The sequence below is a fragment of the Enoplosus armatus genome, chromosome 16, assembly GCF_043641665.1.
Source record: "Enoplosus armatus isolate fEnoArm2 chromosome 16, fEnoArm2.hap1, whole genome shotgun sequence".
NCBI lineage: Eukaryota > Metazoa > Chordata > Actinopteri > Centrarchiformes > Enoplosidae > Enoplosus > Enoplosus armatus.
The window spans coordinates 11,105,273-11,132,545 of NC_092195.1; the positions used below are offsets into that span (position 1 = coordinate 11,105,273).

At 40.7% G+C, this 27,273-nt stretch overlaps 3 protein-coding genes across 5 annotated transcripts in view; all 3 read right to left on the reverse strand.

The window, feature by feature from the left end:
- The window catches only part of spire1a (spire-type actin nucleation factor 1a), a 28,243-nt gene extending 14,377 nt beyond the window's left edge, over nt 1-13,866 (reverse strand). For all 3 annotated transcript variants that reach the window (XM_070921309.1, XM_070921308.1, XM_070921306.1), the window contains exons 1-2: nt 13,340-13,866; nt 9,562-9,593 (exon numbers count right to left, since the gene is read on the reverse strand). In XM_070921309.1, coding sequence (XP_070777410.1) covers nt 9,562-9,593; nt 13,340-13,685 — 378 coding nt within the window. In that variant the 5' untranslated portion in view covers nt 13,686-13,866. The remainder of the gene's footprint in view (nt 1-9,561; nt 9,594-13,339) is intronic.
- Nucleotides 13,867-16,059: 2,193 nt separating this feature from the next.
- Nucleotides 16,060-18,169, reverse strand: LOC139299488 (brain and acute leukemia cytoplasmic protein). The gene is made up of 3 exons (XM_070922396.1): nt 18,031-18,169; nt 17,676-17,800; nt 16,060-16,185 (listed from the first exon to the last, which is right to left on the reverse strand). The coding sequence occupies exons 1-3, from the start codon at nt 18,167-18,169 to the stop codon at nt 16,060-16,062; spliced, it is 390 nt and encodes a 129-aa protein (XP_070778497.1).
- Nucleotides 18,170-19,695: 1,526 nt separating this feature from the next.
- Nucleotides 19,696-26,535, reverse strand: atp6v1c1b (ATPase H+ transporting V1 subunit C1b). The gene is made up of 13 exons (XM_070921689.1): nt 26,398-26,535; nt 25,355-25,535; nt 25,196-25,263; nt 24,921-25,006; nt 24,588-24,682; nt 24,357-24,448; nt 23,842-23,940; nt 23,445-23,513; nt 22,598-22,690; nt 21,987-22,080; nt 21,471-21,568; nt 21,189-21,312; nt 19,696-20,528 (listed from the first exon to the last, which is right to left on the reverse strand). Exons 2-13 carry the CDS (start codon nt 25,484-25,486, stop codon nt 20,430-20,432), a joined length of 1,149 nt encoding a protein of 382 aa, XP_070777790.1. The 5' UTR covers nt 25,487-25,535; nt 26,398-26,535; the 3' UTR covers nt 19,696-20,429.
- Between the last annotated feature and the right edge of the window lie 738 nt (nt 26,536-27,273).

Below are 27,273 nucleotides of genomic sequence, written 5' to 3' on the forward strand. Positions count from 1 at the left end.
TGGAATCCAGTGTAGGATTTGGTCTAGGTTTTATAGGAGCCTTTCATCACAGTTACAGTCTCAAAGAGATTCATGTATCCACACAAGTTCAGATTGACATCCACTGCCCACAATATCAGATCTTTTACTTCTAAGCAAGACATGAAAGACAAAGAATAAACTGAATATGAACATTATTATTCACTGTCATACCTGCACAGTGCTATTCTTTTGCTTTTTTTGTTGTTTGTTTTGGTGAATTGGGTCAAATGGTGAATTCATAAATACCATTCAGTGGTAGACACAACATTAACTGTTCTTCAGCTTGACAATTAAGTGAATTATATTTGTTCCAACTTGAGGGACATTTCCAATTAAGCTAGGGTAGTTTACTGTCCATTGATATTTGTTTACTTGCTGTTAACATATTTTCCCTGCCTCTGCTGCTCTATAATTAATGGCACACCAGCACATCCTCATGGAACAGACCCAATTTCTTAGCTCCACTGTAGATAGTTAGATAAACAACTTTCTCTAAAACAAACTCGATTCACCTGAGCAGACAAGAAGACAGTTCAGTCATGTCCTCAAACCAGATGTGAAACGAGGCCACAGCGTTCCTCCAAACAGCGTGATTATTACAATAATCTGGGGATGATTTCATTTCATCACTGCTTCCCCTTATTAATAAGTAGGGTATGACCCATCTTTTTTTGCAGCTTGTTTGAACTCATCCTGCAGTCTGAAACCACCACCAGGCTATGACGAAACAAAGTTGTTCTTTTACTGCAGCATGTCCAGTTGGCTCTGCTGTGCCATGTCCTCTCCTGACAACTTAATCTAACCAGCGTTTGGAAGCAAGTTGAGCTAAGAAGGACAGCAGACCTGAAACAACCTCTGCAAACCTCAGACATCTGTAGGACAGGACAACTGATGTCAAATCAGAGCTCAGTAAGGAATAAAAAACAAAATCTGGATTCTGGATAAAATATGATTTCAAAGGAAATAGTACATGTATCGGTCGTCAGGGCCTCTGTTGACTTAAAATGTTAATTAGTAATGAAATAATAAAAGTAATGTGGGTTAACCTTAACCCGTACACTAATTTCTTGCAGATCTTCCACGTCAACAGACACTGAGCTCAATTCATCACTTAAATCTCAACTTCCTTCAGTGCTTGAACTTGAACTGAAACTCCTTTCGGGACTTTCACCACGACTGATACTTCAACTTCAAACAGCATTCACATTTAAATTGACACTTAAACTAAAACTTCATGTTCACTCAATGTTTGTCGCAAATTTTCAGCAGCAAGCACACACACATTTTCTAGAGAAAATGCTGCCTTTTCTAGTCCGTCATTTTTATGGTATTTTATATGTGAACTGAGCCATTTAGTCAATAGTCAATCACATCTGACATCACAATAACTAAGGATGTAAAGTTGTTTTGCCTTTGACACCAATATGTCATAATATTCAGCATCTGCCCATGTCTGATATTTGTGTTTTCTTACATATAGTACTTTAGCTCCACGATTCACTCTCAGCCTGCAAGAAAATATGCTGTAGCTTCGAGTGGTGTGTGTGGTGGAGTGCCTTTATTGTTTTCCAATATCCAACAACAGACTTGTGTCAGTGTACAACTGTTTGCACAGGATTTGGATGTGGATATCCATCATAAAAACTGCTGCCATCTATTTGTGTGTGCTGCTCTGTGATGAGCCAACTCGCAATGGTGGACCAAGTTTCTGTGTTTGCAACGTGGAACAGGTTCCAGTGTTTTTACAGAGAACAATAGAGCATGCCCACAAAACAGTGCAATGGTTTGCCATAAACAAAAGGATCTGAATTGACTTTATACTACAGCCAATGCTGATCCATTAAAAATGTAAGGATGTAAAAATAGAATGTTAAAAATGTTACAAAATGATCAGCTAACAGCTGCCTACAGTGCTGCCTACTGTGAGTCATTTCTGTACAGTATGTTCTCATCCAGACAGGAATGGAGCGACATTGTTTTATTAGGACACCTCCCTTTTTCAACAGAGTGTTGTTAATGTGGGTGTTGATGGGCACGGCTGGCTGTGCTTGGGTGAGGTGCCAGGGAACAGGACCTGGCTGTGGTGCCTGGGAGTGTACCGCACAGAGGGTGTGTTGACCGAGCATGTTTGGGCTCATTGACTTCGGCAGCTGAGTTTAAAAATCATTACTGACATAATCAAACTGACATGTCATATGGAGTCGAAGTGCCGCCCTCACGTCTGGAGTAAACTCACCAAGATGTTTACATACTGATCGTTTCTGCCAATGATCTTTCTGAGAAGCATGGTGTCGCTGTGAAAAGCATGTATCTCAAAAACATCAGCTTTTCATGAGGTAATAACAATAGCTGTTTTCAGCTTTGTGACAATGTTTTTTTCAGATAACCCAAATGGGCTTTTAAACCCTTGCATTGTTTTCATTGAACAGAAAAATGTGGAACTATTCCATTTAAAAAGTTAAATTGGTCTCCACTTCTGTTTGTCAATTATTTCATAATATGTCATAATCATTACAAGTATTGCTGTCTTTTCTCTGCATTAGACACCTACATCACCTGACTTACAGGGATCCTTGCCTGTCTCTACTGATTTAGCTTAGTTTACTAAAAGGGTGAGAACAGTCATGCCTAAAAAAGGAAGGTTGAGTGCTCTCGTGTTAGAGGTGTTAGTCACAAGAGCCTTGAGAGAAACATACATTAAAACTTGATAGGATTAAACATTTCTATTTATTTGTATTTTGTGTTTGTCTTTTGAGCGGTACAGTAGGTGTTAGTGCCAGATATGTCTGAATTTGTGTCATGGGAAACTGCTATGAAACCTGAACCATCAGTTTAACTCAGCTCCCTATTCAATATCTTTCTATAAATGAAAATGACGAGTACTTAAAAACACCAATACCATCAAAGTAGCAGCAGCCTCTATTCTGAATTTTCCATCACTGACCTATGGATCCTATTCTTTCCTGGAAAAAATCTGTTTCGTGGGGGTTGTAATGTTATCATTTATCAACCATCTCTATGTGTGCGGCTGATAATCCTATTCCAGCACTAAAACAAATATCCTATTCCTTAGTGTCTTATTATGTAACCTTATAATCCATCTGTAGGACAACATGCGCTGTAGTGGGCGGAGATACGAGGGAATGCTGGAGTGACACACAGCACAGAGGGTCTGTGGGCCACAGGGACGCCAAGGTTTACGCCGGACCACATATAGTAAACTAATATGAATACAAGAGGATTTTCCACGCTTGATTATAGATGTCTAATTTAAGCAGCTGCATTACACTACATTTCCAATTGGTATCCTGGCAGTTAGTGTTTAAATCCAATTTCCCTGCCAACACAAAATAGCTTGTAATAATTAACTCCCCAGTGGTTTCAACAGTAGCCAGCACAGAAAGGCTCACTGTTCAATACATCATCAATTAAAGCACTCTGTATAATAATCTGAATGAAGTCCAATAAACCTTGGATAAAATAACCAAAGTTCCCTTTGAGTTTATGGATGGGATGAGGAGGAGGAAGAGTCATCTGAAGTATCGATAGCCAGTACCCAGACTAATCTAGGGGCATAACAGCTAAGAGGAAAAATGCAGCTAGGTTTTCTAATTGCACATGACAATCTCATTTGAAGACTTGTGACTCAGAGGAATGAGGAAAGGAAGCAAAGCAGAGGAGCAGGAGGTGGAAGGAGGGGGAAAAAGTATGTGGACAAACAGTTAAGAAGAGACAGCCAGAAAATCCACTGCTGGGTCTCAGGCACGGGCAGACATGTTTGGTAGCAAACCACTAATTGAAACCAGGCCCCACCCAGGATAGGTGGACGCCTGCCACGGTGGATGAAACACACATATGTTCCCGTCGCTGTGGTCTTAGCCAACCACAGGTAACGCAGGAAACCGCCTACATTTTCAAACGCTTCTGAGGAAATGCAGCGGGATGAGTCATCTGCATGTCAAAAAAAATAAAAATATCACAGGGAGTAAATTCAGCTCTAGTGCTGTGTATTACTGAGACAGGCTTAGTACTTACTGTGTACTAAAATACACAAATATCAGAACCAGTGTGTAACATAACAATTCCATTCAGAATATACTCCATGCTCCCTCAGGAGCAACTTTTCTCACGCTCCACAAACAAATAATCATAATAAGCTCTTGCATGACATCACTGCCTGAGTGCTTCAGTCTTAAACAATGATTTGTTTTGTACTAGAGAACCTCCCTCTCCCACTAAGACCAGTGTCTGAGGCAAATTTTTTTACTCATGACTAACCTTTGTCTCCTGAAGGAACGCTGCGTTTCATATCAAATCTTGATCACCACAGCTAGTTCCCGATAGGCAGAGCTAGTACAAAATAGCTAATAATAGCTAAGACTTCAAATGATGGATAAAATCATACAAGTGAATATGGAAATAAAATCCTCATGCCTCCAAACATTACCTTGTTAAAGCTTTGTGCCCACTCAACAAAATTAAGAGTAGTTTTTCCACTTAACCAGTTAAAATGGGTCAAGCTGTACACTCAAACAGTGGCCTTTTGACAACCAAAAACAATTAAGAGGGGCACATAATAAAAAACATCTGCTTGGTCTCCTTTCAGGCCAAACAGCTCAGCAGCTGTAGAGTGTAAATGCAGTCTCTGGTGAGGCTAAAACTCATGTGGCCTTTGGCCCCAAAGCTGTATGCTACCTTGGAAAAGTGACTCATTCTCAATAGGAGCACCCCTAATTAGATGAAGGTTAAATAAATTAAGCAAAACATCTTCTTTTCCTATGCACTGCATGTTTTACTTTACTATCACTGAGCCTTTCATAAATAACTAACCCTAACTCATATGGGGCAAACTGTAAGATTAGTAATCCTAAAAAACAAGACTAGGTTGAAAAACAGACATACGTATTCGCAATTGTATAGGCTGGCTCGACAAGCAGTACAAGAGTAGCAACCATGATGGGGAAAGCATCAGTGAGTCAACCAGTACGCAGATGGGCAAAGAATGAGTTGTTTGTGTTAAAGAGCACCACTAACACTCACACAAACACAAGAGAAAGGAAAAAGTCAGGCTTATGTGCTGTTGAGTCTTTTAGCACCAAGATCAGTTCGGAATATACGACGACTCCTCCTTTTCCCTTAATGAATTATCAATTCATATCGGTTGTCAAACTGACATCTATGCACATGGCAATATATAATATAGCAGATGATCTGACATTCTCATCTGCATAATCGCAGGAAACCCTTTTCTCACCTTACTTTTCAAATATATGACAAGTATAAAAGTTATAACACTACTCAACTGAAAGCAAAAGTCTGTATTCTTGCAGACATGACAGGCCTGACATCATTTTTGGGTCAGCGTCAACACGATCACACTCTTGCCTTTGCAGTTGCAGCCCAAGGCATCACAGAGTTGACAAAGCAGTCAGCTAAGCAGCCTTCAGCATTTGCTGCAGTAGTAGAGCAAAGCCATCACAACACAGACAGTTACATAACGACTAAATCTAGAGGTCTTCCACAGCAGGAGCGGATGCTCAGCCTCCTCCAGTCTGAAGCTCCCCTATCATAGTTCATAGTGGGACAGAACACGATGATGCTCTTTCATATCATGTTGTCAAAAGCTGTAGAGTTTGCACTCATCTATGAAGTCAGCTGGAAATTGCTGAGGATTGAGAAAACATCTCTCTGGATCAAACAGCCATCACTGACATCATGTGTCATCAATTCAAGCTATAAAAAGGATGACATAGGCATAAATACTGATACTGTAGATGCAGGTAAGATAGAAAAATTCTCCAGGTATAACTAAAAAAATACACTGAGAACAAGTGTGATACTATGAAAGAATCAGCTTTTCAAGGTTAAATAGCCTAGCCAACACACGCTGCACACAGCAGTTATTGTATGTGCTACAATCATCAACCCAAAAAAGGGACAAACATTCAGAGTCTAGTTTATTTCATTATAACCATCATCTGCTGCATTTATAGTTCCTCCTACTGAGTTTGGGTTTGTCAGAAATCCACACAGTGGCTCTAAACACCAGACAAATCTGACCGGCTGCTTCTATGACAGAGAAGACAAAACTGGCTCTTCACACAAACCCATTTGTCTTATTCCAAAAAACAGCTTTCTAGCAGCTACTGGAAAATATCTGTGACAAAAGATCTGATAACTTCATAAACTTGACAGACTGAAGGGGAAACTCAATTCATCTCTCAGACCTGACTGGACCAGGAAAAAAAAAAAAAAAAAACTCTTGAATGGTGGATATAAATAGATATATCCCAACTCAAGTAGCTCAGACTACTCAATAAATTGCATTTCTGTGGTTTTGCACTTGCTGTGAATATCCCTGTATGGGCAGAAATGTAACCTCTGGGGCTGTAATATGAGCCGGACGGGTGCTTTTAAATGAAGCTGTCATAGGATAAAAGCAGCATGTAACAATGAGGTCACTAGTAAATACAGGGATGAAATTGGGTGTCAGCCAATCACTCGAAGGGACTATGTGTGAATTAAAAAAAATCTATACACAACACCTGTACTTATTTAAGTCTTCATCATTAAAAATTGCATTAAATTATGTGTTTTCCTCTTAAAATGTGCAGTCTGATATCAGAGCTGACAGCTAAGACAGTCTTTGTAGAGAAAGAGCTCATTGCCTGCAGTGACTGGTATGGGGGGGGCAGGACACCCAGTCCCTGCACACCCAGCCTCACATGCAGACACATGCAGCCCCTGTTCAACCAGCTGCAGCTTGGAAGCCAGTACTGTACACTGTTTACATGCAAAAATATGCACTAGTCCACTTAATCCGAGCCAAACACATGTAACCTCTAACCATCTGGAAAGAGGATAAGTGAGAACGAAGATCCAATTTGAATCTGGAATTTAACTTTGAAACAAGAAAAAAACTGAGTGAGCAACGCTTCAAACTTGGGGTATGATGGGTCCATAGTATTTGGAGAATGAGAAAACACATTAACTACCATTTGCTGATGCTGATGCCGGAAATCCAATCTATTAGGATCCATTTCAAAGTCCGAGGCTTTACCTTGTGCATGACGCTGGCAAAATAATTGTCTTGGCCCAAAATTGAGCTACATGGACCTGAGCAGACCTGGCAAACTGGAGAAGCTGTAATAGGATACTACAACTAATCTCACCTCAAGCTTAATCTTCAAATGAGGACAAACTGGGTTAAGCTCGTCCTACAACAGAAGGTGTCTCACACAAATTCTTCCCTTCTAAGAAATAATTACTACTAACCATGAACATGACAACAGAGCACCACAAACTCAGAACAAACTCAGAACAAACTCATGACCAGTTTGAATGTAAAGTAACAAAATCGCTATCTTGCTTGACATTATTGAGGATTCTTCTAACAGGTTCTGTGGTGTAAGTGAGGGAAAGTGGGTCAACTCAACACAAGCTAGTGATTATCTCCAAAAGACTCGAGTGTGTGGAAGCAGAGAAGGGTATGAGAGAATGGTAGACTGGCTAGTTGGCTGACTCACTTACACAAGGGACGGAGACACGACTATGGCTACTATGTGTGACAGCATAGCTGTGCATTATCAATTAAAAAGGGTCATACTGTGTTTGTGCGAGTTGCTGCTTGCAGTAAACCAATGTTCCCAAATGATCCCAGTAAAATTAGGTCAAGGCAAAGCAGCAGGGCAAATTTAGAGTTCCAGTTAATGTTAACAGCCTTTCAGAACAGAAAATTTCATCAAGCACTAAAAAAAAATTACAAAGCAACAAATCAAACAGGGAAGTTGAAACAAAACTAAGTCTACAGCTAAGCCAGCTGCTCTGCTGTGAGGCTATACTTAGCGACAGCTGTGCTTTGAGCTGAATGCTAAGTTTAGCATGCTAACATGTTCGTAATGACAATGCTAACATGCTTATATTTAACAAGTTTAATGTTTACCACATTCACCGTCTTAGTTTAGCATGTTAGGATGCTAATATTTGCTCATTGTCCAGCTAAACGACAAATTAAAATGTTGGTCAGGGAAAATTATTATAAATAATCCTTATGTGGCGTTAATGATATTTCACTTTGGACCAAAATGGTGGACCAATCATCTGACAGGCCAACATTGCTATTGTTTTTTTTTTTTAGGGTGCGTGAAAACAAGCCACACAAGTGACAAGCAATTATATCTGTGCTTAAGCTATCAATCAATCAATGAGACTAAAAAAATCAGTTAATTAATCTTTTAAAACAAGGTGTGCCCTCAAGGTTTAGCCACAGGGTCGACTTTGTGGTCACGTTGATGCACTCAAATAACCATTATGCAAGATGTCACGCATTTCAAAGAAATCAACGACGCAAACACACCCTGTTCACTCGTAAGGCGGTATAAGCAAAGGTTTAGGCTGAGCAGCCCACAGTTCAATCATGGGATTTCATCCATGTTGACTGTCAGCTGAGGCAGCAGGAATGCCATTTCCAACTAAGCCATGCAAAAACCCATAGTGTGCATGCCTGTGATCACATGGACTACAAGACAAACACAACAGACGATCTGACTGCTCGGAGCTGACAGAGGTCTCTGTAATTAGTCTGTGTACACTTAGTGAAGATTTGAGAGAGACTTCTCCTCCCAGTATTATACCATGGCCAAACATACACTGGCCACATGTCTGCTTCACGTGATTTCAGTGATGATGTTTGAGTGTATTACAGTACAGAAAAGTAATGCATTTATGAACAAAACGAGGAGGAAAACAACAAAGACGTGCTCTCTTTTTAAGTGCACTTCTGCATTAGCGCGCAGCACACACAATAACAGCAGAATAAAGTAAAGAGTGCCATTTGTACAGAGCTCCCACTCACTCGTGTTTAGTGCATCACAGGTCAGGGCTCAAACCTCTGGGACAAACAGAAGGATGTCGTGCATGTTGAGTACAAATCTATATTTTTTGGGATACAACTTCCAGTGCAGTTCCTGAATGCTGTGATCATGTTCATTTTTAGTAAGAGGTACGTTTATTCTGCGTGTGCATGTTCACACACGGAAAAATCCAAGAAAACACACCCTATTTCCATCTGTACCTGCTGAGCAGTGCCATATTTACATTCTAACTGTGCTGATGTGACACATCAAGCAGATTTCTACCAGTTCTACCAGCACTGATAATCAGTTAACATTAATCTAAAATGTCTTCTTGCACTCGATATACAGAGGGAAGGTTTTTGTCAAGGCCAATGTCAACAACATTGCAACACAGGGCCGCCGCACCAGTCTGCTTGTGGTGTAATTGCTCACTAATAGTGTCAGGGGTGGGCAAGCTGTGAAAACAGATTCTGAAATAGTTTTGTGTGTTGACAAGATGAGTGAACTAAATAATGCATGACAGAGGAATCTGATGACAGCATTACCCAAACATGAAAAAAACAGCATATTTTATCTTGAGGGTAATAAAACCACAATCAGCTCTACTGGCACTTGTTGAAAAGGAAAGGTCCTTTTTTAAAAACTGAACTTGGAGTGACTAAGGAGGCTGTGATGTGAAACTCACCTCTAATGACGTGGGCGCCGCTCCGTATTTATCTGTAATGACAGAACAGAGAGTGAATTATTCACACTCAAAACACTGTGGCTAGTTATGCAATTGTGCAAGTGGTTATTTGTACCAAACAATCAGCGAGGCAAACACACCCTCTGAATTATTTATGTGCGCGCTCTGTACAATTAAGCAAGAGATCTTTAAAGAAGACAGACGCACACCTCACACAGTGTTACAGAACATAAAATATTAAAACATCAGAATGGAGATGAGACTAAATCACTCGACAGCACTAAACATGACTGTAAAACGAGTGAGCGAGTAAACGACTATGTTTTCACTGCAGTCACTGCACACTGCCTGAGACAAATTGAGGTGTCAAAAGCTGCCACTGGGGGCTGCTTATAGTAATGTGACTGCTCATTCATACTCGCAAGAAAGACGTCTAACCATTGCCCTCTATTCATTTTCATGAAAACCCGTCTGAAAATGGAAAGTCAAAATGAAGAAACCTCAACCTTGATTGTGACATGAGGTCGAACGCTTTGACGGTCTTATCTCTTGTTTTGATGCTGGCTTTTCCAATACACCTGAACCTCTAGATTTTCCTGTAAGAGCCCAAAAGGCATTCCCACATTGAATAACTTACATTCCCTAACAAGATTACATTTGTTACATACAGAGTTCACTTTAACCTTTGACAGCTAATCACTTGCCAATAGCGATTGGAACACAGGGTAACTGCTGGTAAGAGTAACGTCAGAGGTGAAAGTACACTAGAGCGATAAATGTGCAGACTTTAACGTCAGTCCAGAGTGTAAAATCAGCTCACTGCATGTAAATGAGATGTGTCATCTACCTGAATGCTAATAAAAGTTCAATTTGAGGAAATGACCGAGTGCTTTACAATTAAATGGGACTACTCTGACTGCTGTAGCTGCATGCAATGGCATTTTTCTATGCTAGAGAGCTTAAGGAGACATTCACGGAAAATACTCGTCTCGTAGCGTAGCTCGATTCTGTGGAGGTCACTATGAATGAATTACAGCTAACGGACGGAAGAAAGAAAATAAACAGTCATCCACCAACGCTCATCTGAGAAACACTAGGTCCTCTGTTTGTCTCAGCCAAGGAGAGACGGTCTGGCCAGGGAAAGTAAGTCACAGAGGGCATATTTGGAGCAGGGTGCAGTGTCACCCAGACTATCCTATTCACAGAAATGGATACAGATGGGTTTCCACCAGAATACATTTTTAAAGTATCTTATCTTTTACCAATCACTCTAATCTAATGAGTAAACACAGAAGAGATGTTACATCCCTTATTTTTAAAATACTGCACCAAATCAACGAGAAGGAAAAACATTCCTCTGTACTGTAGGTATGAATCATTGAAAATCTTGGGGTAAACAAGTGTCTCATCTTGATGCAGCATTCAGGCCCTTCTCCAGGCAACGTGGAGTGGGAGTGAATACATTTTCTTCCCTGTGCACTATGTGAATTGATCTGACGGCAGCAGGAGCAGCGTGCATCTCACATCAATTGAGCCTAAAATAACACTTGACTTGGACTCAGTTCGGCTTATTAGTCCGATTCTCTTTGATATGCATCACAACAAATACACACTTCTTTGTTTGCTGCGATTCCTTGCTAGCTGACCATAGCAGCAGTGTGTGGATCTAGACGACATCTTGATACAAGCAGCTAAGATAGGAAGCGTGGCATCAGCCAGGGAGCTTGAAATCATGCCACCTTGTCAGGGACTCATGTGCAGGCCATACATAGGTTGCATTAGCATAGATTTTCTGCTGGGGGGTAGTAACCTCTTAAACTAGCCGCTGAGCTACCGCAAGCTTAATGAATCTCCCGTCTCTCTCATCGCCAGGCCTAATAAGAATCAGGACAGGGCCAAGCTGTCCCAAAATACCTCAGCCACCAGCCAGAGGAGCATCAAAGGACTCTCCCCATAATCTCCAAACTCATCTGCAGTCAGACTTCTAAAGTCTGTGCATCTAATAGTCACGTTTGTTCCATTTCTGGCAGTGCCAAGACTCTCAGCAGCACTGGCTGAATCTGTTTATACTGAGAGTGTAATTTCCACACACAGCAAACATTACGGGTTGGTTAAATATGCTGAGATGAAGGAGAGCTGGACTGAGGGGTTAGCTCAAGAGAGAGGAGGAGTGTGGGGGTATAAACAGGGGAGGGGGAAATAAGAAGAAAGGTGGCTAATAAGTTCCCAGGAGAGCTAGGACATAACCTCTGTGCCTGAGGCTGAGCTGACAGCCACAGCTCCTCCTCTCACATATTAATACAATGCAGTTAAAAAGGTACAAGGCTTTGACACACACCTGAACTGGTGCACTGAAACAAGCTTTGCAGGAAGCCCCTTCAATTAGAGGATCTGCTTTAAAAAAAATACATTGCAGGGTCTCAGTTGTAGTTTTCACTACACAGAGCCGTGTTGGTTTTCAGTGTTGACAAGTCATCGGGAACTATTTCACACCACAGTTACCAGGTGTTCCTTGAGAGCCAGAGTAATGGTAGTTTTTCCAGTAGTTGATTGCTTTCAACTTGTATCCCAAGTGTAAATCTATGCTTGACTATATTAAATGACCGCAGGGTCCAAGTTATCTGGATTGGAATTGTTTGACATAGTCCATTAACTGCCTATTCCTGTCCGTGAGAACAGACAGGTAACCTGTTGTCAGATAGATTAGGGGTAGATAAGGCAGAAACAGAATATAGTGGAAAACCCAAGGTGATATCTTCATATTGCTTGTTTTATTCAAGCAACAGTCCAAACCCCATACTACAGTCATGAAATCAAGCAAATCGGTGAAATCTTGGCATTTGGGCTTAAAGGATTTTCATAATTGTTGCCAATTAATTTTGTGTCAATTGACTGATCATTTTATCTATTAAATCGTTTTAACTCTGAGGTAAAGAGTCAAGGTGGACCACACACCTGCAGGAAAGTGGACCTCATGGACCACAGCTGAGTGGAACTACTTTATGCAGCCCATGTGCATGCAAGCTTCCACCTCACTTTTCTTACCAAACCATATCAAAACGTGTTTCCATTGTGTGTTTAAAATCTCCCTCAGGTGCATGCAGCCCACACCAAGCACCTGCTCTGAACGAATGCCCCCCACATTAATCTGTGCTTTTACCCAAATGTCACAACACAAATAATGGGGCTGTTGGCAGCAATGTGAGTCATCTGTGTTTGGCCTTTTGCCAGTTATTCACCGTGGCCCTGATGCAGGCTCTATAGCTTTGCTCTGGACCAAGGTGCTTTGCACTTTTGAATCCATCACATGGTCCATTGTTTACTGAAGCTAACTGACCGCTGCAGGAGTATCATTTTTCAAACACAACCCCACAGCAGCCATCCTGAATCAGCCCTGCGAACACACCCGTTTGAATGAAGCAGTAGCATGAAGCATGTTTATAATGTAAATAAGACACTCTGAGAACAAACCCTGTCTGTTAATAATTGATAACACAGCTCGCTGCACGGGGATGCGGGTGTGATGCATTATGTATTAAGAAACGCGTCGGGCGTCTGTAAACACATTCACCACATGGCTGGAAGCAGACAGCCACAACAATATGGCCTCTTTACAGGGATGCTCCACTGCTTTGGCCTGCGTGTGATGTGAAGGAAAACGCTTCATTGTTGGCAGGCTGTTGAGATAGCAGTCTTTGTCGTTTAGCTGCGCGGTTACTCACATCAGACACATGTTTGAGTATAAATCCCGACACCTGGCTGCTCTGGGTTCGTTTACCTGTGCTGTCTTCAAAGTGCAGTATGATACTCCCGTCTCTCCGGATCCTCACATCCCCGGGTCCCTCAATCCTCCTCGGATAGTCGACAGCCGAAGCTCCGGCAGACTTGGAGCTTTTCCTCCGATGTTTCTGCGCTAAAGTCCGACAACACTGATAACACACTGCCCACGCCTGTTCCTCGTTTATCGGCTGGCTGTAAAGCTTCAGGATTTCTTCCAAGGAGACCTCGACGGCCCCGTCTCCGCAGTCCATGCTCACGTCCGCGGCGTTCAAATCGGCTGCGAAATCCCGGAGAACGGTCGGCGAAGTCAACATCCCGTCGTCAGTCCCCGGTCGCTTGGCCATCCTCACATCATAATAACCACATAAGGTAGAGAGAAAAAACAAAAGCGAATTGTCTGTTGATATTTCAGAGTCTCTCTGCTACGCAGAGTCAGACGTTAACCTCTCGATCAGCTGTTGTATCTCCGGTATGAACGAAAAGCACCAACGGCTCAGTGTGAGCGACAGCGAGCTGACAGCAAGTTCCGCGTGGTCTCAGTGCTCGCCGATTACTGCGCATGACTGGCTTGTCCATCAGCTTTAACTCCTTGAACTGCAGGCGAAATGGTCGTTTTTGGTCCAACAGGGCTTCCGTCATCAGGTGTGTGGGCCATATTCAGTATAAAAAGTCCAAACATATTGGTCATGTTGAGTGAGTATCCCTGGGCTTAAAAGGTACATTATAGTTGGGAATTTTAGTGGTTTAGAAGCTAATGAGGTGGAAAATACTTTGCTTGAGTAATTCCATGTTTTACAACTTAATACTCCACCACTTTTATTTGACTGCTGTAGTACTTGATTTCTGGACTTATTTTGCATAAATATTTGCACAGTTCTCCTATGTTTTAATGTCACCTCTCTTTCCTTAATTTCTTATTTCATTAATATAGTTTTTCTTACCTCTTGGACAGTCTCTTGTGCTGCTGTGTGATTTTTCTCCTGAGGATCAATTGAGTCTTTAAGTTTTATCTCATTTTGCTCAAATTTGCAGAATAAGATCCCAACAGAATATAGCATTTTAACAGTAGTTAAAACTAGCTCACTAGCTAAATACAAACATAACTGCTTTTGTTTTTTCTTGCTGAAATTTGATTATAATGCTATTCACCCCCAAAAAATAAAGATAAAATGTTTTTGTTTTTGGAGTACGCCCAGTAGTAGTGATAGCTAACTGTAATCTAAGCTGTAATCAACTCATGTATTTGTGGGCTTGGTATAGGACAATGAGAGAACTGTATATCTAAACGTATTTAACTAGGTCTTTAAGATATATAGAAACACATGAATTCGTAGATATAATAATATAAAGCGAGATAGTGGTCTATTGATGTAGGCTGATTAATTCTAGTTAATTCGAGACGAGGAAATGACTGCACACATCACTTCATTCTGGGTTTCACAACTTAAGAAGCTGACAACGATTTTAATTCAAAGAAGAAAAATGTGGTAGATCCTGTTTGTTCAAATGTTCTCCAGCACAAAAGGTGGCCTATACACATTTCACCATTATCATCTCTGTGAATTATCAAAAACTCTTGACAAGCAACAGTGATCGCAAGCAGAAAGTGTTTGGTCAGACTGAATTTAATATAGATTGCTTTTCAATTACTCTCCAGCAAAGCTGACCTGAACATCCTCTATTAAATAGATGGTTTTCTTGAAGTGGTTGTTGTCAATAGAAATCCTCTAGAGGACTTCAATTAGTAAGACCCCAGCTGGTCAACTACGCCATCTGCTGGCCATAAATCTCACTTTCCTGAATCACCTCCGGAATGTACTAGTGTGCAGTTTTTTTTCTATTTTCATGTGTACCAGGCAAAATGTTTTATTCCAGACAGCTTGCTTTTGATATTGTTTGGCTGGAGTTTCAGATTGATTTATGCATGCAGATCAGTGTAAGCCACACAAATGTCACATCATAATAAAGTGTAACATCATATAACATAAAAGAAGATGTTAAGAGAACTGGAGAACACATAAAACTGAACAAAGTTAAAAAAAAACAGGAGCAGTTCAGATCAAGATGGATTGTAGGCACATGCGGGTGTGTTTGTTTCTTTATCTTGCAAAAACTGGAAAAGACAGTCTTCAGCCATCAAGCTTCAAACCTCCAAATCTCAGTTCCTAAACAGCACTTCAGGGTCTTCTAAATGAAAATAATTTACAGCATTGGCTGAGGTTAAACAGCATCGTCACTGGTTCCCACACTATTGGTTATTTTTCCATTCACAACAAAAGGAATATACTTGCACAAAGAACTGAAGCAAATTCTTTAGGAAGGCCCCACACAGACAACATTTGATGTGCAGATAGTGATTATCATGTGCATATGGGACGGCCTTGTTTTCTTAAAATTGGCTTAGCACAGTGACACATTCCCTGACCGGCACCATAAGCATGGGAGAAAAGCTCGGTGGAGAGTGTGAACGCCGTTGGTGACCCACTCTCTGTTTCACACATGCATTTGCAATGGCACAACAAAGATGCAGCATCCCGAGATCTTTGGATGGAGACATATGCAGGTGCTTATGTTGTAAATCACTGAGATCAATGGCCAAGATCTTGCAAAGTCACTAGCAAACATCATCCGCACGCTTTCTGTAAGTCGCCATCCCATCCTCTGGTGGACTGCTCACAGCTCTGGTCATCTTCCTCTTCACAGAGACTTGGCTCGTCTTCATCTTTCGTCACACACATTCCCAGGTTCAGAGTCTCCGCTGCTGTTAATATTGACAGGCTGGCCGTCCTTAGACAAAGCGCTGGCCTCCTTTGATGCCCTCCTTTTGGAGTCACGAGTGGTTTGCTGCAAAAAGATGTAAGATTTTGAATGTCATTTAAATGTCACCACACTGGACAGAGAGCGAGTGGGCAAAGATGTCCAACAGAGACCTGAGTCACTGAAGCACTGCTCATAAGTGGAAGGTTAAACGAATAAAACACAACAGTCTATGTTTCTGAGTCGCTGAAAACGTAATTTCTTAGCTCAGAGGAATCGATTTTTAATATCTTTTTTGAACTGTTGAGTTTTCTAAAGAACAAAAAACATTTGCATTTGTCCTCAAACTGAATTTAAAACATGCAGGATAAAAGTGTCCATACGGTGTTATCGGTCTGCCTCCTTCTATCGTCTATTCATACACATTAAAGCATTAAAGCCGATAAATTTGCATTTGCAGATAACAGTTTGTGCTGTTAGCTCTCGAGATAAAAGATTAGGCAAACAGATGGTTGGAAGAAAATGTTATGGTGGGCCATGTTCCTAAGAATCCAGATTATTACAATACAATTTATTATACTACTCAATGTTCACTGTTTGTACTTACAGCTACAGAAGTCTGGAAAAAAAATTGTCATTGAAATTTCTCATCAACCAGAAAAACAAAGACATCCACTCTAGTTTACCAATTGATTAAGAAGTGACAGCTCACACTCCTCCTTTGGAGCTGGGCTGCAACTAATATTCTTATTTTAATATTGATCAATCTACTGTTTATTTGTGCACATTTAGTCTATAAAATGCCAGAAAATGGTGAAAACGGTCCATCACTAGACCCCAGGGTGACATCTTGCTTCCTCTGTTCTAATAATAGTCCAAAACACCAAATATATGTACACATATATGACAAAGAAAAGCAGCAAATCGGCACATTTCATCCAAACAGTTGCAGGTTCATTTTCTATTAATCAGCTCTTTGTTTCAGCTCTACACCTCTGTATATAGACTTACTTATAATCCATTCACATAATATTCATTCCAGCATTCTTTGCACTGCCATGTTCTCTTGCATGTTCTTGTGCCCTAAACCTGCATATAGTGCACCGTGATGCTGACATGTATATACTGAAGATACTGTAAGGTTGTTGTCCAGCTCTAGCCTGTGAATAATATTGTTGCTTATCTTTGTCTCTGTATGTCTATATTTGTATTTTCCTGAAACATTTGCCAATAAATCCATAAAACCATTCTGGGCAATGGCTTTTTAGTATTGTTATCTTTTAATTTTGTGTTGTCATCTTGGTCAGATCTTTCTTGGAATAGAGGTTTTCAACTTCAATGGGACTTCCCTGCTCAAATAAAGGTTACATGATCAAATCACATTTAAAAAAAAGCTACTTCCTGATTCTGATTCTGCAGAAAGCCTGCATATGAGAAGTAATGTAAGGAGGACAGGTGCAGTATGTCATGCTGCTGGGTCTCACATCCTGTACGTCACCATGTGTGCAAAGACAGAGGCTGTTGATGTTCACATTTAGCCGTCAGACATGCCAATACCTGCTACCAGTGACACCTACATCACTCAGGGAGCGCCTGGGTCTCCTCTGGTGGTTGGACCCTGTGGATGTGAGGGCCTGCTTCCCACACTGGGTGCCTGTGTTCACCATCCTCTTCTCCCGCAGGCTGGCCTCCAGAGCTTTACCTTTGGACAGCAGTTAAGGGCTCTGGTTATCACTTGAAACACAACCAGATTCTTGTCCTGGCTTCCTTCAACATCAAGATAATAACAAAACTGCTATGGCAGGGAGTTGTCAGCTGGTAGTTTTGAGTGGTATTTCTAGTATTGTGTCATTTGTGTGACTAAAAGAGCATGTATTTTGAATGGAATGTGGCCTGTGATACATGCAATGTAAAGACGACGGAGGCTCTTACTGTTTGCTACTGGTAAAGAGGTCTCTACGTCCGTGTTGGTAAGCCACGTCGATTCTGTTTCTCTGGTCCAGCTCTCATGGTACCTCGGCTCGATGATCGCGTCCGCCCGACTCCCTCCGCAACCCATCGGGAAAATCATCCACGGCAGGTGTAGCTGGCACGGGCGGGCTAAACACGGCTCGGCTTGTCGCACAACAGCCGCAGCATCCTCCCCGGATCTCTACTGCAGCTCCATCCGTGTTTCCGTTTCCATCATCAGTGGGTGCTGCTGCTGCTGCTGCTGCTGCTGCTCGGTGATGCTGCTCTCCACAGACAGCAGCTGACCAGCATTAACACACACCAGAGCTGTCTGCGTCATCCAGAGAGGGGAGGAGGGGGGGCTAAAACTGCATCTAGTCTGACCGCTGATTGGCTGTGAGGGAAATCAACTCCAGCTAGTGTCCCCATCATCATTACCACCACCACCATCATCATCATGCATCATATGCATCATACCCATCAGAATCACGGGAACACTTTACTTTAAGTCCCCCTATTAAGCATTTATAAGCAGTATAAAAACATTTCATGAATAGTTCACATATAATGTAGTTGTACACAGCTATAAGAAGGAAGTTTATTAAAGTACTGCATTTGTCAACAATTATAACGTAGATATATTTTTTTAGATTATTGCAACTGTGTTTTACTGTATTATCATTGATTATCTGTTTATACACCAGCCTCCATTTAAGCGTGCCCACAGGAGATGTAGTTGTTAACTTCATGATATCCTTATATATACACATACAATTAGTTCATAAGTTCAAAAGAAGATGCTGATTTTCAGCATGTAATAAAGGTCGAGGTTTTACATGAATACATCCAGTCTGCAGTTGTAAATATTGTTAAGTCGTTCATAAATGGATTTTGGGTCAGATGCTCTGCAGACCTCTCCCAGAGGAGGTCCACTTACTTTATTCTTGGAGCAGTCTTTCACGATTAATCAAAGACCTGAAAAAGATCAAAGCAAGTGTGGAGGAGGATAAACACCAGCCAACAGGATTTTTCATGAATTGGCAGAGTTGTTCTTATTCATGGCTTATTAGTGATCCATTATAAATAATGTATTAACCATTAATAAAGCCATTAGTTACAACTTATAAGCCCTTTATAAAGGAAGCTTTATTAGAAAGGGGTACCCAAAAGTCTATTCAATGAATATCTAGTGGAGAAACATTGAGATATACAGAATATGAAAAGAGAAACCCCTTATTGACAACTTTCTCTGGACTTACATGTGCTTATAATGTTTCCCAAACATTATACTTGTCTAGATAAAATCTGTAGCACTACAGAGAGCAAATGTTAGAGCGTGACTCAAAACATAAAATCTTGAGCAAAAATCTGAAACTTTCTGGTAAATTGTTGCGTAAAATCAAAAAACTAAGCTCCAACACTTCCAATAAGTTTGCATTATCTGTAAACTTTCATCTAGATCTTGACTGTTGTCCAGGAAAATTGATCTTCTGTTCCTCTTTCATTAACAGGGTTATATCTTTATATGTCTTATATGGTACTGATAGTGATTCTGATGTTGGTTTATATCAGCCTGAGAAGGTTCACAAACGTTATTCTGCGGTTAAAAAGTGAGCACAGGGAGCCAAAGTCAAGTATATTTCACATAGAGTATTTATTTTTCACATTTATATGTTAAATATGTGGTTCAATTTTGAGTTATACTGACAATACAGTATTTGCACATAGACCTATCATTATTTTTCTCAAACTGCTCAATATACAGAAATTATAGGAGCATATAATCAGCAAACATATTGCTTCTTTATACTGTAAAATGACCTGTCTCAGTGTTTCACAGGATCATAGCTTGAGAGGGGAAAACGATGGTCAACATCTACTTGTAAACAGACAATCCTTACATGGAGCTAAAAACACATCACTTTCAAAAACAAACAAAAACATATTCACTGATTTTAGAGTCTTTAAATAAATACTATATTCAACATACATTTATTTCTCCCCATTTCCCCCACATGTGTACTGTGTTTTTGTTGATTTAAATAAAGAAGGGTGACAGGGGGAAAAAACAACAATAAAAATGCAGTATTTTACATGTAGTTTAATACCGTGAGGGAATGTCGACCGTTTTGTGGCTGTAAACAGGGAAGTGACAACAAAGAAGAGGGCCCATATTAGTCAAGTATATTAGAACAGAAGTTCAACAGCTCATTCAATATGGACCCAGGAATGTACCCGGGACATAAGACAGGAAAAGAGGATGAGAACATGTGAATAAACAGGAATAACAGGGGAAATAAATTAAAGCTTGGGGATGTGAACATGTCACATCAGTACACGACTGCACAGAGAGTGAGATGATGATGATGATGGCAATGTATCTAGACTTTGAACTCAAGCAGGTTGCAGTCGATCTTGTAGTAAACGTAGGGGTAGTACTCCTGCTGGCTCAAGTTCAGCCCTGGGATGTCCATAGACGCCTGCAGCCATAACAGAGATACAGAATTACAAACACATCCTTCTTGTTTGTATCCATATTCCAATGTCTTTCTTTTATTACAGTTCACATGAAAGTTTACTGACAAAATTGTTTTGTTTCGTTTTTGAAATTACAAGGCTGTCTCATTTGTCCCAACGTGTTGGACAGTGGTGATAGAACCATCTAGGAGCTTGCCAGAGCCTCTTTGCTTCTGGACCTAAGGCAGTGGAAAGGTCCCCTGGCATGATGATGTTTTCTGGGCTTCTTAACTTAATCTTTAAAAATTTCACTGAAGTCTGTTTACAAAAAGCACTTTACATGCCTGACCCAAAACATGAAATAATAAGTTGCACTGGTGGAGAAAATCAATCAATCAGTTGTTTCATTGTCTCCAAGGGGAACATTTGGTTTGCAGCCAGGTGGCATCAGTCAATCATATGTAAAGACATCAGTCAAGTCCAGTTAAGAAAACAAATGTTTAACAGAATTATGGCAACATAAATAAAGGGTGATTTAGTCCCTCCATCCTGAAGCGATAACCAGATGTCAGTAACTCAAACAACAGGAACAAAGGATGATCAGGAGAGACCAGGTCAAAGAGCTGGACTTCCTCCAATCATTTTACTTGCCACTTGTCAAAGAGTTTGTGAAGGAGACTCACATCAATGATCGCAGCGCTGCTGTCCAGGTGCTTGTACAGGTCGTACAGCACCTCCCTCAGCTTCTTCATGTTCTTCTTGTTGGGCTGCAGCAGCATGGCCTGGAAGTTCACTGGCAGCCCATATCTGAGAAACACAGCAAGTCTGTGAGGCCCTCTTTAAGACATGAAATCTTACATTAAAAGGATGAATGAACAAATGTTAGAGAGTATGTCTGCACCAATATGCTAGACTGATTGACTTTACTGAGGTTGGTTCATGCTGCAGGGTCTTAACTTGCTTACCTCAATACTGACTCCACAAACACACGCAGGGCTTTTATGTGAATCCACGCAATGAAGGCTTCACTGAAATTCACTTTCAGCCATCGTACCAAAGGCCCCTGGTAGATAGAAACAGCATTTTAAGAATTTCTGAAAAAAGGTAACACACCTGTAAACTTGCTGAACTTGAGCATTCCCATTTAGGATGTTTTTTTTTATAAGATAAGATAATCCTTTATTAATCCCTCAGCGGGGAAATATGCATTAATTATTAAATGTTCCTTGTGAATTATCCCTAAGACAGATTTAAGACAGATTTATATAAATGACCACTGGTTTCAGCCTTTCACCCATTATTTAAGACAAGGTGCAAGGTCACGTGTGCTCAAATTAAACATTGAATAAGAAATAAACATACATCTGCAGCCAAGTATCTATAAAGCGTAGCATTCTTTTCCCGTACACAGTGAGCTCCATTAACTTCCTCCCTCCCTACTTAGCCAGCAGTGCTGTTTGTGAAGAAAACAGCAGCCGTACAAACTGTTTCTTCTTGTCGGTGGACAGACGTGTCATCTCTTCTTTGTCTGCCTTCATCTCCTCCTCATTGTACTGGAAATCACGCACTGTAAACCTAGATCAAGGCACACAGCAGAGAGCTGGCAATTAGCTGTCAGCCAACACACAGGCGTGCAGGAGCGCGCACACACACACACACACACACACACACACACACACACACACACATACATACACACACTCAAGTGCACTCCTGAAAATGGGTTACAAACACACAGACACATGAACACACACAATGAGATCCCTCTGTCGTGCTAATTGGAGGGACTGACGAGTACCGACAAAATTGTGTTTATTATAGAATCTTTTTTTAGAGCATAACAAGCCAGTTCCTGCGTTTACAAAGAGGCGGCCTACTTAAATCATTGGGTGTCATTACTACTATTTATCTGCAGTCGATTTCCAGGGATAAATATGGATAAATAAACATCGTTCATGGAAAACACAAGCAAGATACATAATCTGCGATTCAAAACAAAGCTGAAACACAGCTCAAGTGGATCATGAGGATAAAGTTTACACATTTTGAACGGCTCATATTCTTATGATAAAACTGAAAAGGAATAACTTACTTGTTTTCTCTGGCCTTGTGCTTGAAGTCATCTATAGCCTTCCTGAAGAGTGTGACGCTGAACAGACCGCTGTCGTTGTCTTCAAACAGCAGCCTGGAGGAGAGCACACATCATCATGAGAGCTGGATACATTTCATCAAATCCACTGTTCACAAATGCAGCAACAAGGGCATGATCCCTCACTGGCTTCCCACTCAAAAACACTTTGGTTGTTGCAAAAAGCACAAGTTACAGATATCATATAGAAAGTATCAAGTATTTGACAAACAAATAAGAGGACAAAACAATCCCGAACAAATTCTTAGTAAACGAAAACTTCCCCTGTCCCTAGCTGCTCTAACATAAGATGTTTCCTGTTTCCAGGTCAGATGCAGTGCTCCATATCTGTTCTGGAAATACAGGTTGCTAGGTTACCATACCACACCGCGTGTCCGTCCAGAAGCCCGAATATAACGCCTCAAATCATCTGGCCCACGCTGGCAAAAGGTCAATTGCTTTCTGCAGGTCAACCACATAATGTTTTCTATTCTAATACGAGTCAGTTGCTTTTTACAGGTCATGCATGAAATGTTTCCTATTTTAAATCAGAGTCGAGCACAAGGCTAAAGCAACTGTGGAAGACAACGTGGGATGACAACGTGAGAAAGCCAGGCAAGTTGTCGTGTCTGAGAAATCTTCCAAGAAAATAAAATTTAAAAATTGTGACTTAAACGGACAGAAACTACCACCTATAAATAAAGAGTAACTACTGACACTGCTAACTACAGATACATCACAGAGCAGAAACTGTCTTCTTCCTGTTGTTGATCATTCATAAATTTGGACTGAATCATTTAGTTGTCCTTACTTAGTGGAGCGTGGCACAACCATTTCTGACAGGGTTTCATACGTCTTCTGCCAGTCAGCATAGCTTGTCCTGGTGAGGGTGGAAAGGGAAAGATGACAGCAATGAATTTTACGTCTAAAAGTACAACTTCAAGGCCGACACCAATACTTTTGAAAGTCAATGCATTACAATTTGACCATTTCCATGGGACATCACAGGACACAGAGAAAATTCTTTTCATCATTCAACCAAAATCAATGGAGGAAATAAACAATTCTACAAAATAAAGATCAGTTTTCAGACTGTTTTTTATGTGGCTGTAGTTATTAGGGAACCTCCATCATATCTGCCATGGATGCAAAGACAGTTCTACCTCACTGCATGTTGGATATATAGATACTGATGCAGGCAAACTTACTTTGGGACGACCACCAGCATTGTAATCAGGTACTCTGAGTCCAGAACAAAGTCCTCTTTCTTCACTATATCAGCCAAACTCCTGGTCAACAAGCTCCCCCTAAAGGACGACACATGTAGCTCAGATTGTCGGGCAACTTGAGTCTTTTTCTCACAAAGACATCAACAATATTTTTATTGATGTTCCAAATACACAATGTGTAGAGCAGACGTACTGTACAAAGGTAACTAAACTACTTTAAATATTTCAATCCCGCCTTCCTTGATGATACACAGAGCTGTGACATTATCCAAAGAGGGGCTGCAAAATGTTATACATCTACAAAAAAAAATGAAAAATTCTCTCTCGAAGGGTTTACGTTCACATCATTCTGTTGTACAGGGAAATAACCAACGATCAAATACAAGCTAATCGAGTGTGATCAAGCTAAATAGTGCAACATTATTTAGAAAATGCTTCTGTATTCAAATTAGAGACAACATACAGTGTATTAATAGTATTATTATATTACTCACGCATTCTTCCTCTCCAGGTTCTGCAGGTTTCCCTTCAGGTTGTTGTAGGCTGAAGCTCGGGCCTTCAGGTCGTTGTCTATCTGAGTCGCTTGCTAGAAACCAAGTAGGAGAGGATTAATATTAGATTAGATAGATTAGTTCTTTATTTTTATATATACTATGACATATATGCCATATAATAATAATCAAACAATTACAATTAGGTACAATTGAGCAGATTTTCCAACATACCTTGGAGATGATCTCAGAGATGTTCTTCAGTGACTGTTTGATTGGATACTTGGCCATGTCCCACTGAAATCTGGTGATATAAGTGACCAGGTCAACTGTAGAGAGTGAAAGAAAAACAGATTAAACTCACCAGCATTAATCACCTCCACTTCCACAGGCTTTGTATTGTAGGATGGTTGTATATCTGAATACACAGTAACCTAGCACGTCTTTCTTTTAAGTGTTATCAACGACATCACGCTGGTGTTTGCTTTCTACGACCTCCTTCACCTCACGTCTGTCAACTACTGAAGAGACTGAGGGTCTGGGCATTAGTCTGGTAATGGTGATTACCTCCATTAGCGAGCAGGTTCTCCTGGACTTTGTCTCGGCTGTCCTCCAGGACATCGGCCATGTACTGAGCGACCTTCTTCACCACACTGAGACACAACACAGGGTGAGCAGAGGCATTAGAGACCAGCACAAGGGGTCAGAAATAAACAGAAAGACAAACAATAAATGACAACAAGAGTCAGAATTGTACTAAAATGTGACATTTGCTCATCACAAAACTGAGCTCATGAGTCTCCTATTGCCCAACAAATACAGCAGGAATTTAGAAAGTTTACCTTTCCACAAAAGTGTCTAACTTAGCCAGTTCATCCGAGAGACCCACTAAGACATCGAGTGTTCCAACCTGTTGGAGACAAAACATACAGAAATATTAACTACTACGACTACTTGTGGGTGGATTTCCTTGTGGTGGGGGATCCAGACGGCTGTTTAACCTTGAGATCAGGGATGTTGAACTTGTTGTTGTCGGAGAGGTTGTTGGTGCGTGTGGTGGCCACCATCAGCTTGTCCCAGGTCTGCTGGCACGTCTTCTCCCCCGGAGCGGAGATCAACCAGAATTCTGTCATGGCTGCTGGTAACAGGTTTGTGCACCGGGCCTTTGATGTGAGGAAGTCACTGAGGGTGAAGTAAGAGAAACAGTATAAATGGAGCTCTATTGTGACTTGTTCCAGGCCTGCTGCTGCTGCTGAGAGGATATTATATTAGTAGGGGTCATACTGTGAGACAATAAAAATGTATCAGCCGTCAGAAACACTGCTGTATCATTTATACCATGGTAGCTAATCCTTCAACATCTCTAGGTGTATTAAACGATGTTTTAAATGATTTTTAAAATGATTTTTGCATCAATATCATGAAGTACTTTGATTTGTCAGGCATTTCATTTGCTGGATTAGCCAAAAACAGTCTTTCTTGTCTTTTACTTGTAACTGACTATTTTCACATTATGCTATTACTAAAGTAAAGGGTATGAGTACTTTTCCACCAGCACGTAACAGATAAATATACAGAGATGTAAGTATGCCTACATGAATCAGAATCATATTATAAAGCTCTTTGTTCCTCTTTTGACTTCTATTTTGATTCTGGTTCATGAATTTCCTCACTCACACACACACACACACACACACACACACACAAACACACTGGTTGATTACATCAGTAAAGCTCAGTTCAGACAGACAGGTCTCCATGTCTGCTGATTGACTGTCATATGATCAGTTTCTGTGCTGCAGACGACGTGCTAAATACTGATCCTCCTCTTAATTAAACACCAGGAACATCACATGACTAAGATCTGCTGCTCTTTAGGTTTGATTTGTTATTCATTCTCTAATAAAAATCACTGGCAGACGGCAGAATATACCTGGTTCATATATGGTTAAATTCAGTGTTAGCTTGCTGCTGACACGAGCTTGTTTTGCATTGCAGCCTCGCGCTGTCACGACGTCAATAATCGGTGTATTTTTGTACTTACGGGCGTGTTTAATGGCTTCAGTATTTGCTCCACACCGTGTAACTCAGTTAAATAGTCGCAGCTTCTTATACATCGCGCAGATAATAGCAGGGTTTCGACTAAGTGGTCCTTCAACAGAGCATCTACGCACAGTCAGCTGATCAGGGCAGTAGTTGTGAGTCTGCGCAAAGACTGCTGCGCACTATGCTGCCTTCATGTGACCGAGAAATCCTCGTGAAGTCCAATGTCTGAATAAAAAGTCAGAAATAGCACTTGCTGAGCGCTGGGGGGCGGTTAAAAAAGTGATTTTATTAAAAAAATATATATATATCCACATATTGAGTCAGCTACAAGACCTGAATACTAGTTAGCAAACAAGCAGAGTTCGCAAACTGTTGGCTAAAAGTAATAGATAGATGGTTAAAATAGATACACGTAATGGATAAACTGAGTTAGGTAAAAGTAACGTTAACATATAGTAAAATTAGTTGAGGTAGTTAGCTAAAGTGATGGATAAATGTTTAAAATAGCTAAAAGTAATGGACAAATGGGCCAAATGGTTAGCTTAGTTGTACAAATGCAAATTAGTTTTTGGCTGAAGGTGATGCTTTATTATGGAAAGACAGTGGTATTAATCTTGTACAGCAGTGGAGAGGATACATATTTTGATTAATTTCAGCTGCATAATTTTAATAAAATAGTTATTCCAATATTTCCAATAGTACTTAAAGGCAGCACGAGCGTTTGTTTTGGCAGCTCAGTCAGTGCCTCTCAATGTCGACCTCTTCTGGTGAGATGTAATTACTACATTACTTAACAGTCACTGCCTTTAGGTGGCAGTGAATCCTCGTATATAGACCAACTATTCTGGTTTGTAATTTCTCAACAGTCCCTGCA

What these genes read in the sequence shown, in the direction of transcription:
- LOC139299488 (XM_070922396.1), bottom strand. Translation starts at nt 18,169, where the DNA reads ATGATTTTCCCGATGGGTTGCGGAGGGAGTCGGGCGGACGCGATCATC. An exon ending in CTCTTTACCAGTAGCAAACA is followed by an intron (nt 17,801 to 18,030) that starts GTAAGAGCCTCC and finishes TGCTGTCCAAAG; the next exon opens with GTAAAGCTCTGGAGGCCAGC. An exon ending in CCAGGCGCTCCCTGAGTGAT is followed by an intron (nt 16,186 to 17,675) that starts GTAGGTGTCACT and finishes ATCTTTTTGCAG; the next exon opens with CAAACCACTCGTGACTCCAA.
- atp6v1c1b (XM_070921689.1), bottom strand. Translation starts at nt 25,486, where the DNA reads ATGACAGAATTCTGGTTGATCTCCGCTCCGGGGGAGAAGACGTGCCAG. An exon ending in CACAAGGCCAGAGAAAACAA is followed by an intron (nt 22,081 to 22,597) that starts GTAAGTTATTCC and finishes GCCTTGATCTAG; the next exon opens with GTTTACAGTGCGTGATTTCC. An exon ending in TTTGTGGAGTCAGTATTGAG is followed by an intron (nt 21,313 to 21,470) that starts GTAAGCAAGTTA and finishes TGTGTTTCTCAG; the next exon opens with ATATGGGCTGCCAGTGAACT.